We start from the raw sequence: 16,567 nt of genomic DNA on the forward strand, positions 1-16,567 counted from the left end.
GGCCCATTTTAAAACTTTGTCCTTATATAAGGCGCAGCAAATTATAAAGCGCACCATTAATGCATCATGTCAGATTTTGAATCCAAATCAAATTATTCTCCATTTTATCTTTTTTATTTCAACTTCAGATGCAACAAATTACTTTATAATCACAAAATAATGATCCATAGTCTTTTTGATTCATGATTTATAGTCTTCAGCTGGCCATTTATGATTGATTTCATGACACAATGCTTCGGGACAGCTTAAATTTAGGAATTTAGTCCATATATAAAGGCACCGGACTATAAGGCGCACTGTCGGCTTTTGAGAAAATTTTAGGTTTTTAGGTGCGCCTTATAGTCCGGAAAATACGGTATTTTGTTTTAACAATATTTAAAATCAATAGTCTTCTTGCGCAATTCCAGTCTTAGATCACAAATCACTTTCTACTGTATTATAGCTATGCACTCAAGCTACAAACACACAAACAAGTCATGCTGATGGAAAAAAAGGGAGACGCGTCAAAGCCTGACTAGCTCCATCTTGGAGCTAATCTTGCTTTTCATTCAATTTTGTTACATGTCGTGCTCTGGCAGTGAACAGCAAGCAACAGTGGAGCTCAACGTGCAACTGCTGCTATGCCGCTTGCGTCTTTTGCTGTTGAGCACCGTTCGACTGGAATTGTGAGCTGTGATTAGATAAAAAAACATGTTCTTAAATATAAGTGGATCAAAAACGCCTTTCAATAACAGCAGCTACTCAGATTTCTTTTTTTTGTACAGTTCAGTTTACAATAAGAGTCAGAATGATTCCTCAAGTGAAAAAAAAAAAGAAGTGTAAATTTCAAAGTGTTGCACCAAGTAATGATTCTGGCAGTGACAGAAAATAAAGACAGAGAGGTGAGATGTACGGTTCGTCACGGGGAACTGGTTGAGGCCAGTTGAGAAAGTGAAAAAGTCAAGGTAGCAACAGGAAATACTGATTCAAAGCAAGTCAGGTATAAAGAGTGGCGGAAAGTGAAAATTGCATTCTGCTTTGTTTTGTGTATCATTTGCTGATCCAAATTAGGTCTTGGTGAATTTAATTGTTTGGAGAGCAAAGTTTGAGTTTCACAGTCAAAGGACAACAAAGCAGACAAAAAAAAGTTTCAACAATGCAACTAGAGTAATAAGGAAAATGATATAATGTAATATTCCAACCTGTTTGTCAAATAAGGAAAATGATATGTAATATTCCAACCAGTTTGTTCCACTGGAGCCGCACCCAAGCACCAACAAAAACTGACTGCAAACTGGTAGACAGGCTCCGCCCACCAATTATCCAGGTAAATTTATGGGCGGGGTTAGAATGACAATAGGCCTTTTTTTTTTGCAAATTTATTATTTATTTCTACATTGGCAGCAATTACAGCCTTGAGATTATTATTTTTTTAAATCTGTGCATTATCTGCAAACATTTTTTCACAACAATAAACTCAACTATCTTTGTCCTGCATATCATTTCAAATCCAAGATGCTTCTGTCTCTCAGCATGGTTATGGCGGGGGGGAAGTTGGAGGGTGCTCTCCATCGCGAGTCATCTCTCCAAAAGCCATTTGCAGCCATGCCTTGAGTGGATGCGTGGCATGTTGTGCAGGAGTGAGGACTCCATGATGGACAGGGCAATTTGCTTTATCTGCCGCCGTTTCTACCTGCAATATAGGTGCCTTAAAGTGTAGAGCACGCTGTACAGTAAGTAGTAAGGCTATATCTCTGCAGTACAGCACTGCATGTTTATTAACACTAAGAGGAAAGATAAAAAAAATAGAGCTGTTCCTTTTCTCTGTTGTATGAATAAGTTAAAACATTGCATGGCCGCTTTCACAAGCCTCGTCGGACTGACTGGTCTCTGCGCTTTCTTTTCCCGGACTAAATTACCTGGAACCTTTATTTATATCAGAGTAAAGAGAAGCAAAGTAAGGTTGTCGACTTGACTCATCTCAACCGATGCATGGCCTTCTTAAAGCCTTGTAAAGAGCGAGATTGTTCTCACCTTGGGTTTTCTAAGTGTGTTCGAGCGATGTGGCCTCAGGTTTGATTTCTATGGCATGAGCAGGAAAATGAAGGTCTACATAAAAAAAAAAAGAAAATCCATCTAACACGTTGAGACCACAAGTTCAGAAATGACTTTGTAATGATAGTTCTCGACTCAGATTGTGTTAAATGCCGCGTCGAGTACCGAATATTTTGGATAGCGTCTGATTACAATAATCAGCTTGTTTTCCTTCCGAGCGCTGAATCAAAATATGTGGAACTTACAACCTCTTGTGCTTGTGTGATATGAATTATGCAAAAAAAAATAAAAATAATTCATGCTCTGAGTTGCTTTTATGGTCTGTAAGCTAAACAGCCATGAATACAAGCAATCGGTTTGTATGTTTGTGAAGCAATTGTATTACAAATACATTTGAGCGCGTTGACGGGGATTGGGCTCGCTTGCGTTTGTTGAATACTAAAAAGTCATCACGCATGAATGAGCGGACGTGACGGAAATTACAAGAGCATGACCACTGACACGTGCGGTCGTACGGGATCCATGCCAGACATTGTGCTGCTCATGTTGGTGCCACAGAAAACCAAAAAGATTAAAAAAAAAATGGATGGATGCCAACCAATTAGTGAGGTGTTCACCTTCATACTTGATGCAGTGGCCGTTGATTTATAATCACTCCCCAATCATCCACTCGCATCTCTTAAATTTCTTACTGACATGATCACGTTGCTATGGCAACACCTGCTTCCTGCAGAGGCAAGCCTCAGCAATTTTTTTTCTTATTTTGATTTGAAGCTCCATTGTGTCTTTTTATCCAATCAAAAATATAAACATTCATTACAATGAAGGAGCCTCTAATGTTCTCTACTGATGCTTGAAAACCTTTCAAAAGATCTCATAAGAGGAAGCCAAACAGGTGGCGATGGGGCGACAAAGAAATGAAACAAAACCACTTTGGCATGAGGAAATAGCCAAAGCTTGCGAGGATCATTGTGTACGTATTTGATTGTGTATGCGGCAAAAAGACGAGAAAAATACACAGGCAGCCCGTGGGGGGTTAAGAAAACTCGATTTTGAATCCATTTTGAAAGCACACAAATGACCTTGAGGTCACGGCAGCCGGGGAGACTGTCCTGCACCAATCTAATTCAACTCATATCTGCTTTGGAGCCAGCAAGGAGGTAGTAAGGTAGAGTAGAGTGGATCTATCTGTCCAGTAGCTTATAAAATGTCCATTACAGTCTGCTTCTATCAGTTTGGACCTCCCCAGATGGACTCTGGAATAAATGGAGAGCACCAGAGAGCCATAAACCCAGAATGGATGTACGGCTGGGAAAATTGTCCGTGATGGTCGGCGTTAAGGAAAGTGCGGATTCGTAATGTGAGCCTGCAAACAATGACACTTTTGCAATATTACCATATGAATTATTTTTGTGTAGCGTATTTAAATCCAAGTTGAGCAAAGACAATCGGAGCTCTCCCCCTGCCTTCCTCCCCAAGATGTTTTTCAAAATGCTTCGCTGCACATTTCTTTGTTCATTCACCGTGTTTATAGTCGTGTTTGCATGTGCCATACAAATGTGTAAGCATGTTTGTGTTGTAGCGTGGGGGGTGGGGTGGGGGTGGGGGCTTTGCCTAAGCTGTTTCTCTGAGGGAGATCTTCTTTGGTTTGTTCTTTGCATTGAGTTAAAAAGCTCAGCGACAGAAGTGACTTCCATCTCGTGTGTATATAGCTGCTGAGTCGGTTCGAGCACTGTTGATATCAGCGTGAGTCCAAATATGGGCAATTTCCTTGTTTCCATTGTTTGCTGCACCATATCACCTAATCACACATTTCTCTATATTGATAAAAACAAATTTCAGAACTGCATGTCTTATTTTCTTCCAGACCCAGATGATGATGACTTGAAGGTGAAGACGCAAAGACCAAGATCAGCTGACCAGCCAGGTGTGTTTCAGGCACAAACAGGTGCGTAAGAAGGAGGAAAAAAAAAAAAAAAAAAATCCTAATTTGCCTTTATGAGCCAACTGTTGTAATTTGTGTAAATGCCACCAAGGTCGAACAGAATAAAAATGAATTATGTAACATGACACAATCTATTAAATATAAGAAAAAAATGTCAGGAGTTGATAAGAAGTGAGCCGTGCTTTTACATACCTAACCTTTCTCATTATTCATGTTGACATTTTGACCTACATTTGAACGGGTCGACCTGCGCCTATCAGCATACGGTCATACTGTGCGCACACACATACACACGCGTGTTCGCTGGTACAACTGTGTGGAACAGAGAGACCCTTCTGTCAGGAAAAACCCCCGGCTCTCTCGTCAACTCCTCTCTTGTGCGTTCCTGTTCTTCCATTCCTCCAGGCATCCAAGATGAGCTTAAACCCTGACTCACGGGTTGTTAATGAAGATGTAATGCGATTAACGGACATGAAATTAATTTGATTTCCACCGCTGCCACGTGATGACGCCTCTATCAAAGAACACGCGGATTGGAAAACAATTCAGAGAGGAGTGGAGCTGCTTCATACTTAATCGCTGCTTTCTAGGGAGGAACCAACAGTTTTGAGGAATTGTACAAACATAAGGCCCGGGGGCCAGATAAGGCCCGCCATCATTTTATGTGGCCCGTGAAGACAAATTGCGCATTGAATTCATGTTAATATAAAAATAAAATAATAAACATATGTTGAAAATATTTGAACAGTTTTTACTAGTCTTTGATTTGAAAAAGGCATTTCACACATTTATTTGGGTTGACAGTCATAATGGCCCACTGAAGGAAACTATGACTACGATGCGGCCTGCGACAAAAATGTGTTCAAAAAATCATTTTTTTTTAAATTAAATATATGAAATAAATACATTTAAATAACATATGCATGTGCTTATATCGTATTTTTGGGCTTGTTCCCCCGTCCTTCCTTTAGCTAAGCGTGAGCCTCTGTGTTCAAATCTCTAGGTGACCCTGCAGCTGAGGAATGGTCTCAGTGGAGCGTGTGTTCTCTAACATGCGGACACGGCTGGCAAGTGCGAACACGCTCCTGCGTGTCGTCCCCTTACAGCACTCTGTGCAGCGGTGCCCTCCGAGAGACACGCATGTGCAACAATACAGCTTCCTGTCCGGGCGAACCCGGGATAATATCCTCAGGTATGCACGTGGGTCAAATTTGATCTGCAACCAAATGTCCAACCTCAAAAGCATCATCAGGGAAAAAAAAAAACAATTTCTCTAAAATTATGACATTATCAGTATCTTCTTTCGAAGCATGTTTGGATTTAAGTGCCAAATCCCCGCCTCAAAATTCTAAAAAGGAAAAAAAAGAAACCTTCCCTCCCTGTCAGTGCATATGCTAATCTTGTTTTTAAAATTTAAATCCGCCAATGCGATTTGTACGTCTAAGTGCCTGGCTTTTCCGTTCAGCGTTGATATTAATATTCTCAGCCGCTTCTTTGATAGGATATTGGCTGCTGTGTTGTTCCAGGTATTATTTTATTATTTGCTATTTGTGTGTGTGTGTGGGGGGGGGACACCCCTGGGAATCGCCCTGATTTGTACCGCAGCAAATTCAGCTAAATTAGGAATGTGAAGGTGGTAGCAAAAAAAACCATGAATGTTTTTAATGAGCTTGATGTAATTGACTTTTAAAAATACCCCTTTCAACCAAAACAGGATTTTTTTTTTATCTATATGCAGAAAACTGTAAAAGGACATTTTTGCTTGGGTTTTTTTCTCCCCAAATTGAAGGTTATTCCGAATTCATTTAGCTAATGTCTTGTCCTTGTTAAAGCCAACTAGGCAGTAAGTGGTCGAGCAAATTTGTTTTTTTTTTCCCTCCCTACTCCCGTTCCCGAAAGCATGCAAAGTAAAGTTGTACTTCTGCTTCTGTTGTATTTAGCTCCTGCCATAGATTCAGTGACATTTCAAACACGGGCTAAAATAATGTTGCATTATGCAGTACAAGTCTCCGGGTCAGTGCGTAGTCAAACGATGCAGCGCTAACCATTTACGTAATATCGTCAACACAAGAATGCAAAACTTCCAACTACCTCCAAACAACAAGCACTTAAATAATACATGCAAATTCTGCTAATGATAATAACTTAATATGACGCATGCGTCTCATTATCGCCGAGTTGCCTCACACGTTAGCGATAACAAATTACAAGGAGATATCTTAATAATGTATATATAATTAGATTCACATGTTTAATAATTAAACAGATTTTCACGCTATGGTGAGTTGCCATATGCTAACGACACGTAACCTGGGTCTTATTAAAGAAATGCCATCATGGTATTTTAAGTCTGTATTCATTATGAAGGAGGATTCACTTTTTCACTTTGTAATAGAAGCACAAGAGCAGATCTCGAATATATGCAAGCAAATCTCCTTCCTCGTAATCCTCATTCCATTTTTCAGTTCTTGTCACTGTTCTGTTCCAAACATGCCACAAATGACTCAAAGGCATAACAAGAGGTTTTAAAATTCTGACAGCTGCATTGAAAACGATCTCACTATTTACTTTTTAATAGCACAATCGTTCTGTGCCGCCAACTCCTTTTCCTTTGAGCCTTTTATTTTATTTTTTTACTGAGTCGACTTAATTATTTAGGACTATGATTTATTTAGTTTTGCCAACTATCTTTATCCTCAAGTTTTTTTTTTCCCCCCTCTCTTTGTCCAAATGTTGTTTCTTTCTATCAAATAAAGCATCTTTGTCTTCATTTTTTGAACACGCTCGGTTTGTCGTTGCGGCCTATTCCAAAAATGTTTTGGCAAATCCGTTGAATGTTTGCACGCATTCATTTGTGTACCACTTCAACGTTGGACATTGCGCAAGCATTCCTGCATGATGAAATCGGATCAAGCTGACACAGCTTGAAGTTAAGCTCAGTGATATAAAGCAACGCAAGAGGAGTCTTGAGGTCACATTCATTATTGACGAAGGTTTTGTGCAACTCCGCCGCTCATTTATTCCGCTCGCATTTATTTCAACAGTCTATTGCTAAAATTAGATGAGATGTAGGAAGACGACTTTGCAGAACACACTCAGAACCGAAACATTTCCTTTCTTAATTGCTTGCTGGAGTGTCTGTTGTAATTACAGTCTTTGTTGACATTAGTCGTTAAGTAATCGTTTGAATTAAATCTTGACTGCATTACCGCATGGCTGTGTCCATCCATTGCCAGTTCCGAAATCTTTCATTATCATGAATGATGGCCCCGCCTCTTACCCCGCCCTCATTTCTCATCGCCATGTGTGTTTCCTGCGTGGCCATTTGCAGTGCATGGACTGTGGCACGAGTGGTCCTCGTGGAGCCTGTGCTCTGTGACATGTGGGCGGGGCTCCAGGACTCGAAGCAGGAAGTGTGTGAACGAAGGTGGGGCCGTGCCTTGCGGATGGCCCGAGACTCAGACCAAACTCTGCAACATTGCAGTGTGTCCTGGTTAGTACCATGTCCATTTGCATGTGCCCGCCAATCCAATCCGCTCTCCCCTTAAATTGACTTTTTATGGCTCACAGGATCTCCACACTTGGAAACTAATATTACAAGTTCAATCATTACATTTTGTTGACCCTGCCCATTATCCCGGCCTACTACGCCCAAGTTTTCATTTCCATTTTCATTCGTCTGCGATGAGCCGTGAGGTGCCAGCTCACGTGTGCACATGCTCACTCAGGCATCCTGCTAAGATTTTGCTTTTCGATTCTTGATGTTGTCTTCATGGTTGGCTTGTTTTGGATTGCGGAGTGTATGTGTGTGTGTGTGTTCTTCTGCTCGTGTCTCCAAGATTACCTGCTAGACCTGCACCTTGTCAATAAATTGCCGGCCCAATCTTATTCTCGGGTCGAGGGCATCTCAAGAATAGCAATCTGATTCAGACCGGCCATCTGAAACCTCTTTATTAAGCCGTCGTCGATACAAAATGACTTCATTCCTTCAAATTCTGAACCATCAATGATGGAACTGCTTTAAAGCAAGAGTGACTATTTTCTTTGCAGACATTTAAATATCACTGCTTCTTGAAAGGTGGTATTCTAAGAGGAAAAAAAAGTTGCTTTTAGACTTGAGGTACACTTAATGTACGTGCATTAGCCGTGCCCTTTAAAAGACTTTTATTTTGAACGTACTGGCATTAAAATGTTTTGAAAAATAACTTCAACTGCAAAGTGTTTTATGACTCCGGAAATCAAAAAAAAAATCTTTATTTATGACTTTGCATCAATGTATTAATGGATGTACGCATGTGGCTCTTGCATATAATTGCATCATTATAACAGGAGCCACTAAATGTGAGTGCTTTTGCGAAGTTATGCTTGCTCGAGCTTTTAACAAATACATGCTGCTTCTCCCTTTGGAAAAAGGCTCTAATCAAACTTGTTTTTTGTGACCTTAAGGAAATGTGCGAATGAGGAATATTTTTTAAAATAATTATATAATAATAATTTATTAATTTAATAATTTAATAATATATGATTAATTTTATTTTAATAATAATTATATGCCCTCTATAGTCTCATTAATTAATGCAATAATTTATCAGTTCCAAAATAATTCTTCAGATTGCGTTTAGCTTGTAGCTTGTAGCCATTCGACTTTTTTTTTCTTGACACTCAAAATTACCCAATCTTTTTTAAGGCCATGACAAGCCACCTCGCCTTGATCATTGTAATTTTCGGGGGGGGGGCATCTGCAGTATTTTATGTGACAACTCAATTACTCCAGCAATCCTTTTCTAGTGCAGATCAGTCGTGGGAGCTTTGATTGCGTGATGCATGTCACCAGGCTTTGGTTAAGCTCTTTGCTAGTGTGGCAGTATAAAATACATCTATTTTTAAAAGACATCTAATAATGCACAAACACATGTCAAAAAATTGTCATCAACATGCAACACTCTGTATGAACCCTTTAAACCGCAATATGAAAGGAATTGTTACAGCAGATTTAAATATTTAATACCAGGAATCTTCTAAAAAATGCTATTTATGGGAAACAAAATAACGCCTGCACTCTGTTTACACTTTCTATTAACCTCTTTTAACGCTACAATTGTTTCATCTTTTGTCTTTCTCTATTTTATTCCCTGGATCGTCACTTCCACGGGGGGTCAGTGGAGGGAAAATGGTTGGAGTGGGGCCCGTGGTCAAGATGCAGCGTCTCCTGTAACACGGGCACCCAGCAAAGGCAGAGACGTTGCAGCGTGTCCGTGCACGGCTGGGCCGAATGTAAAGGCCCCCATCAAGAAAGCAGAGATTGCACCAACCCGTCATGCACTGGTAAGGATGATCTCCCAATTTGTGAGTCTGGGGAAAAAGAGGATTTTTCTTTTTCGAGGTGGGGGTAACTGGGGCAACTGGAACCATTGGAGCCTCTGCAGCAAGACATGTGACTCTGGATGGCAGCGGCGATCCAGGATGTGCGAGGGTAACGGGGAGCAAGGCTACCCGTGTCAAGGCTCGGCGGAGGAGGTTCGCTCGTGCAACGAACAGAAATGCCCCGGTTAGTAGTGATGAAACTCACCACACCCGCCACACAAAACTCAAAGTATCACTTCTGTTGGGTGAATATCATCTTGGCTTTCACTCTGCTCATCTTTTTTCTGCTTGCATTCATGTGCCCCCTTGGAATACCTTCAGAGCACTCACTGGCATTTGTTTCATCAGGGTTATGAAAGAGACCAAGGGAGGTGAAGATGAAGAGGGAATGAGATCGTGTACTGGGGCAGTGACACTTGGGGGGGGGGCTGAGCTATTCATAAACGAATGGAAGCGGAAGAACAATGATTTGACTTTTGTTTTTCTGAGGGACATTTTTTTTTTTAGCGGGGTAGTTGTTATCACTCATGCCTCACACTTGAAAGGCTCCATGTAGGCTTTTAGTGTACAATGAAATTTGATTTGTGAACTCCAGCTCACTTTTCTCTGTCTTTTACTTTCTCTGGCAGCTCCTCATGAGATTTGTAAAGACGAGAACCTCCTCATGATGTCGTGGAGGAGAGCCTCAGCTGGAGAGATTGTTTATAACAAGTGTCCAACAAACGCTACTGGTTAGTGAGCCAGCATCATTCAGACTCACAATATTATATGTTGAGTGAATATTATTTTTTTTTTGCTTGTTTCCTTTTAGGATCTGCTAGTCGTCGTTGCATGCTGGACAATAATGGAGTTGCTTTCTGGGGTCCTCCGAGCTTCGCCAGATGCATCTCAGTTGATTATGGATATTTACATATATCTGTAAGTTCTCAATTTACATATTCTGGAATGCTTCAAAAATTAAATTAAATTAAATTAAATTAAATTAAATTAAATTAAATTAAATTAAATTAAATTAATATAATATAATATAATATAATATAATATAATATAATATAATATAATATAATATAATATAAATAAATCACTGACCATGGAGCCCTCCAAGTTTACTAATTCTCGTCCTTCCAGTATCTATAATTAGCTATTTTTTCCAGAGCTTTGCGCTCACACTTATCAATTAATGAACATAGCTAATGAATGTGTTCATCAGCCAGACTTTGCCTGCGCTGTGAACTTCCACCTTTCCCTCTCCTCGATTATGGCAGAGGAGATTATACATGGGATTGTTCAGTGGAAGGTTGGAGATTGTGAAGTGGAGGACTTAATTACACTGATACCTTCTATTGCAAGCTTCCATTAATAGCATGAGTCAATAATTAATTTTCCGCGATTGATGTTATCTTGTGTTGTCTTCTGGTTTGCGCTCACTCTGCATTTCGCGCATCACGAGCAAACATGCACTCTATCTACTCATTCTTTTTTTTCCCCCTCCCTCATTTAAAGTTACGAGAGCATCTCGCGAAGGGTCAGAGGACCCTGGCTGGTGAGGGCATGTCTCAGATCGTAAGAAGTCTCCTGGAGCTCTTGCGGAGGAGGAGCTACTACAGTGGCGACCTTCTCTTTTCCACGGAGATCTTGCGAAATGTGACGGACACCTTCAAAAGAGCAACCTACATCCCAGCTCCTGACGACGTGCAGGTTGGAAGAGGCAAAGCCTCCCATGTCTGAGAACAAAAATAATATCCTGCAATACCTCTGCAAGAATTTCAGCATTGAATATCTTCTTTCAGAAATTCTTCCAGATAATCAGCCATATGTTGGACATGGAAAATTTAGACAAGTGGGATGACGTACACCAGGTAAAGTCTCTCAATTTTTTAGAAAAATCATTGAACAATTTAAAAAAAATAATCTTTTTCAGGTCGCCCCTGGTGCCGCGTTGTTAATGAGAATTATAGAAGATTTCATTCATCTCATCGGTGAAGCCCAGAAGCCTTTTCAAAGTTTTTTGGTGGTTACAAACAACCTTAGTGAGTATTTTCATATCATTTTTTGGCTTTCCTCTCACTAAGCAACATCTGCTCTTTTCACAGAGTGCTAAGTTTTAAGTATTACTCTCTATTGTTTGCACAGTGATAACAATCCAGAGAGAGCCCGTGTCAGCGGTTTCCAGTGATATTAACTTCCCCATGAAGGGCCGGAGGGGGATGAAGGACTGGGCCAGAACAGCGGAGGACAAGCTCTTCATCCCCAAGGAAGTCTTTACTGTATCAAATGAAGGTAGCAAAACACAAAACAATTACTGGAACTTTTTTTTTTTGTGGCTTGATGACTCAACTCAATTTTATTTGCCTTTAAGAACAACCACAGCAGAAAGATTGAATATGTCTGAAGATCAATGAGTTGCGTTTGGTATGCTGTCACATTTCTTCGATACATGCCTCCTCGCTATCTCAAGGCTTTAAAACACGGGTGTCAAACTCAAGGCCCGGGGGCCAGATACGGCCCGCCACATCATTTTATGTGGCCCGCGAAGACAAATTTTGCATCAAATTACTAGAATTGCAAATTGTCTTCACTTTTAAAAATATCTTTTTTTAAAAATTTGATCAGGTTTTACTAGTCTGATTTGAAAACGAGTTATTTGTCGATTTGTTTTGTAGCTTATACTGTATATAATATGAGGGTGCTCATACATTTATTTTGGGTCATAATGGCACTCCGAAAGAAACTATGACTACAATGCAGCCCGCGAAAAAAAAGAGTTTGACACCCCTGCTTTAAAACAAAGCTCACGATTGTGATTTGGATCTGATTCAGCTATTATTTGGACTCTCAACAAATTGCCGCAACTGTTATCACACAAGCCGACACGCTCTTCACTAAAGGTCTGGTTGTAAATGTGTCTTATTGACACAGACAATTTTTCGAAGGTGACAAAAGGCCTAAGATACACGGGCACGATACAAAGTCCGTGTTTGGAGGCAATTGTATTTTGCAAAGAGCTAATCAAAAGTGTGTGGAAAAGAAATCGACTGTCCAAGTACAAGAGTAAACTAGGAAACCTTGACAAGCAGCCAGAGTAAAAAGCAGCCATTTTCTCCAAGAGAAGCCTTAAGTGCTTTTTCCTAGCGACATGTGGCATTTTAGCTAACATCCAAGTTAGCAACACACTAGACATTTACGAAAGAACACACCATGTCCTTGGTAGGCCATGACTTTTTAGTGATATAACACTGAAAGGATTATTGGAGGATTTGATGGATAAAAAAAAAAGCTTCAAAGTGGAAATAACGACACCTGAGCACGCTTGTAAGAAAACTTTCACGATAACAAGAAGAAGACAAACCTTGAATTGAGATACTTGTGTTTTTGTTGATTGATTTTGTCAGGCATTCAATACACATCACCACAAGGTCACGTGAAAAAAAATCTTTTTAGTTCACCGATGTTTTGGTCTTTAATGCGCACTCAGAAAATATTTTATATGAAATGCACTTTGTCGGCACAATCGCAGAAGGGGAGTGAATCGATATTGAAAAAGCAGATTAATGCTTCTGAAGTGGTCCATATATTTAGCTAATAGGCTGACGAATGTGTGTTACAGAGGCGGAGACGGATTCGGAGACAACGATGTATTATGTCATCGGCGCCATCTTGTACAGGACTTTGGGCAATATTTTACCGGCACCAAAGTGAGTAGCGCTCATTAGAGTTAGTTGTTCAGAACCGATTCACAGCTTGCAAGCATGCAACTTGATATATCGGTTTTTTTTTTTTTACTCTCATTCTGAACTTTAGTTTTGCTTTGATGCAACTTTTTCACTTTGAAAACTTTTCACTCGCCTTGTTACCTTTTTCTATTTCCGTGGCCTTTCTTCTGCCTTTTCTTTCCTATCTAATTCCACGCACCAATTTCTCATCCATCTTTCCTGGTACATTGTCTCTGCTGCTTATCTTGCAAATGTTTTTGATCTACAAAAGTTGCATTTCCTCGGGTGCTTCAGTTTTTATCGCCGGGCATATAAATGGATGTGTGTCCTCATGTGTCCTATAACTTACAACAAATATATCAGCAAGTTGTCATTGTGAGATATGGTATTTGTCTGGGTTTTATTTGTATTCAGGTCAGGATCAGCAGCAAAAAATTTCTCCTTTGGACATTTTGTCCGGGAATCTCCTTGCTAGCTTTTCATTGAAACGTTTTGACATATCGCAATTAATGCAATTAATTTTTTTTTTTTTTAGCCAACCCGCGGTGATCAATTCCAAGATCCTGACGGTGACAGTGCGACCAGAGTTGCACCCAAGTGATCCTGTGGTGGTGGTGGAGCTCGCTACACTTTTCAACGTAAGTAAAGACGATTCAATCCAACACAAGTTGAGCAGGAGAAGAAAATGCCGCATGCCGTAAAGTGCCACCGTGCTCGGCGGGCCTAAGGCCTGAATAAAAACGAAACCTTTTTGACTTTCTTATATTGCACCGGGGTCCCTCGGTGGCTATTCGGTTTATATCGCATTGAGATATGTTATTATAAAAGACTCACTGTGCTTTTCAGCGGTCACAACTACGAGTTGGCAAACTCAATACAGCGCCGGTTTTATTACTCCCCCAAAATAAAATAAACATAATAAATAAATACAATTTAAATACCGTTTTTTCCCATGTATAATGCGCATAATTTAACTAATTTATTGTCCTAAAATCTGGGGTGCGCATTATACATGGGTACAATTTCTTTTTTTTTTTTTTTTTTTTAATCCGGATATCATACGGAGGCCGCCATTACAGATGCGCTTTCTTCTCTGCTGTTCACTTCAAACACGCTCCATACGAACACAATGCTCTCGTATCAGACGCTTGCTCGATCACCTGCTCGTTTGCTGTCACAATGTACCCTACACAAATCCGAAACATTTCTTCGCTATTGAGTTTGCTAGCGCATGCGCAGTGATACTGACCGGCAGAATAACATCCGGTTGTTCCCAAAGATGATCTTTTTTCTGAAATAATTTTACGTTTACGGACTTAAGTAGGAGTCAAAATTTGGGTGCGTATTATACATGGGTACAGGATTTTTTCCAGCATCAACATGCCATTTTTAGGGTGCGTATTATACATGGGGGCGCATTATACATGGAAAACGGTAAATAAATACAGTTTAAATAAATAAATATAATTTAAATAAATAAATAAATAAGTAAATCATTCATTCTTTTGTGATTAAAAAAAAACAAAAAAAAAGAGAGCAGCTGTACTGCGCTTAGTGCTAACCTTGGCCAAAAGTAGGAACAACCAGCTGCCGACGCTTTGCCCAGAGAGCCTCTGCCCCAGGCTTCGTTCTCAAAGTAGAGGTCACGCCCTCTCTATAAGGTGATCTTATGAAAGTCAGCTCAGCTCTAAAAACGTGTATGTGTGTTAAATGTTAAGTAAGAAGCAGGAGGTCAGAAATGAGAGCGTCCTGAGAGTGAACCCCAAGACAATGCCAAATGTCGTACCCATCACCTCTTCCCCTTCCCATCCTTCATCCTGCCTTTCCGTAGGGCTCCCTCGGCTCACCAGCCGGGTTAAGTAATTGAACTTTAATCTAGTTTGCTTTCATCAAAATGCATCCTCCCCTCCCATCCAGTCCTTTGCAGCTCATCTGATTAGAATATATTCATCAATATTCAAGCAGACAGCAAAGCTCACATGGCTGTAAAAATATAAAGGGAATTATTTTGGATTTTCAAAGATAAAAAGCACATCTGCATGATGTTTGAATCAAATAGCGCTACCATTTTTTTTTTTTTGGGTTGTCAAGCAAGCAGATGCAACACATCTGCATTGTGGGCGGATAGTGTTGTCATTCGGGCTGTAATGCACAGTCAGCCATGATGTGCTCTGATTGATGACCGCATACTAACACACATATTTGCTCTCCAACACACACCGCACGACGTCTGATGTCGGCGCGTTTGCATGCGAGCAGCCCGAGCGTTGTCATCCATCAATCCAGGTCGCCTCGCCTCTCATAAATCTTGCATCATTCTGTCTGACGGGTCCAGCCTGTGTCGAGGCCCCCGGATTCTTTTGTTCATGGGAGATTAGTTATGAGGACATGAACCTGCTTTGCTTTTTACCGTTTTGGTATTCATATTGCAGATTAAATTAGCGAGTACTGTTCCCGATCAGCTCTTAAATATTGCTTTTATATAATTCACCAAAAGGGGGAGCCCAAAGTCAAATTGAAATGCCCAAATGGGTTCACTTTGAAAAGCACTTAAATCAGAGAAGAAATGTTCAGCTCTCATCTTGTAGTCATTTATTGATGTCAAGCCTAACAATTTTCAGTTCAACGCAAAATTGGATTTGGCCCCTGCAGTTCCAATTGCACTCCAACTAAGCGAGCCTTTATACAGTATAATAATCAATTCGGAGATCACCAGTAGTTGTGATGAGTCAGTTGAAGGTATTGATCCACTAATGGATCCACTGACTGAGTCCAGCCGTGTATTCCTGTTGTCCCATTTTTTTGATTGCTTGGAACATTCCGATGCTTTTTTCCACTAACTGATTATCTTCTTGTCTTGTCTTGCAGGGTACATCCGATTCTCAGTGTGTGGTGTGGGACTACGGCAACCCGTAAGTACCCTGAATTATTTCTTCCACAATGCACCTTAGCGCCGAGTCGATGCTTATCTGCTTTGGCGCTGATCTCCACTCCGATTCTTTTTTTATTAATGAACCGAGGCCAGTCTAACGATGTTCCCTTGCATTTCCTGTTAGTGTTAATTAAATGACCCGGTGAAAGCAAACACCATCCTCCCCGTGAAGAGTTCAAAAGAAGCTATGCTCAGATTGCCTCGGTGGACTTGTGTTTTATTTGTGACTAGTCTCGCGTTCACAATTTAATTTACTCGGGAGCTATTCATGGAGTAGTTTTGTCTTTGCTTGAGGATGGTTGCTTTGACTTCAATACTAAAACGGTTCGAGTTTCGAAATTTGACCTCAATGGCTGAAATGTTTCAGTTGGTCCAACAAAACAATTCTGATAAACTCATATTTAAGATTTTTTTTTTTCTAGTTGCTAAGTACCGTATTTTTCCGCACTTTTAGGCGCACTTAAAAACTTAAAATTCACTCAAAAAAACCACAGTGCGCCTTATAATGCAGAGCGCCTTATATATGGATCAATTGATAAATTTGTTGATCCATACTGGTTGTACACAGCGCTCTGCCAA

At 40.3% G+C, this 16,567-nt stretch overlaps 1 protein-coding gene across 17 annotated transcripts in view; it reads left to right on the forward strand.

Annotated features, from left to right (window-relative positions):
• Positions 1-16,567, forward strand: part of adgrb2 (adhesion G protein-coupled receptor B2) — a 75,822-nt gene that overhangs the window by 29,454 nt on the left and 29,801 nt on the right. For 15 of the 17 annotated variants that reach the window (XR_005099340.1, XM_037263504.1, XM_037263500.1 and 12 more), the window contains exons 3-16: positions 3,902-3,982; positions 4,983-5,171; positions 7,311-7,472; positions 9,140-9,304; positions 9,363-9,527; positions 9,973-10,074; positions 10,155-10,261; positions 10,847-11,041; positions 11,134-11,202; positions 11,265-11,373; positions 11,477-11,623; positions 12,951-13,038; positions 13,592-13,694; positions 15,925-15,968. Coding sequence is in view for 16 of the 17 variants with exons in the window: in XM_037263504.1 (XP_037119399.1) it covers positions 3,902-3,982; positions 4,983-5,171; positions 7,311-7,472; positions 9,140-9,304; positions 9,363-9,527; positions 9,973-10,074; positions 10,155-10,261; positions 10,847-11,041; positions 11,134-11,202; positions 11,265-11,373; positions 11,477-11,623; positions 12,951-13,038; positions 13,592-13,694; positions 15,925-15,968 (1,726 nt within the window). In the remaining variant the exon portion in view is untranslated. The remainder of the gene's footprint in view (positions 1-3,901; positions 3,983-4,982; positions 5,172-7,310; positions 7,473-9,139; positions 9,305-9,362; positions 9,528-9,972; positions 10,075-10,154; positions 10,262-10,846; positions 11,042-11,133; positions 11,203-11,264; positions 11,374-11,476; positions 11,624-12,950; positions 13,039-13,591; positions 13,695-15,924; positions 15,969-16,567) is intronic. The other 2 variants (XM_037263494.1, XM_037263503.1) reach the window with 2 other exon arrangements.

The sequence above is a fragment of the Syngnathus acus genome, chromosome 11 (genome assembly GCF_901709675.1).
Source record: "Syngnathus acus chromosome 11, fSynAcu1.2, whole genome shotgun sequence".
Lineage (NCBI taxonomy): Eukaryota > Metazoa > Chordata > Actinopteri > Syngnathiformes > Syngnathidae > Syngnathus > Syngnathus acus.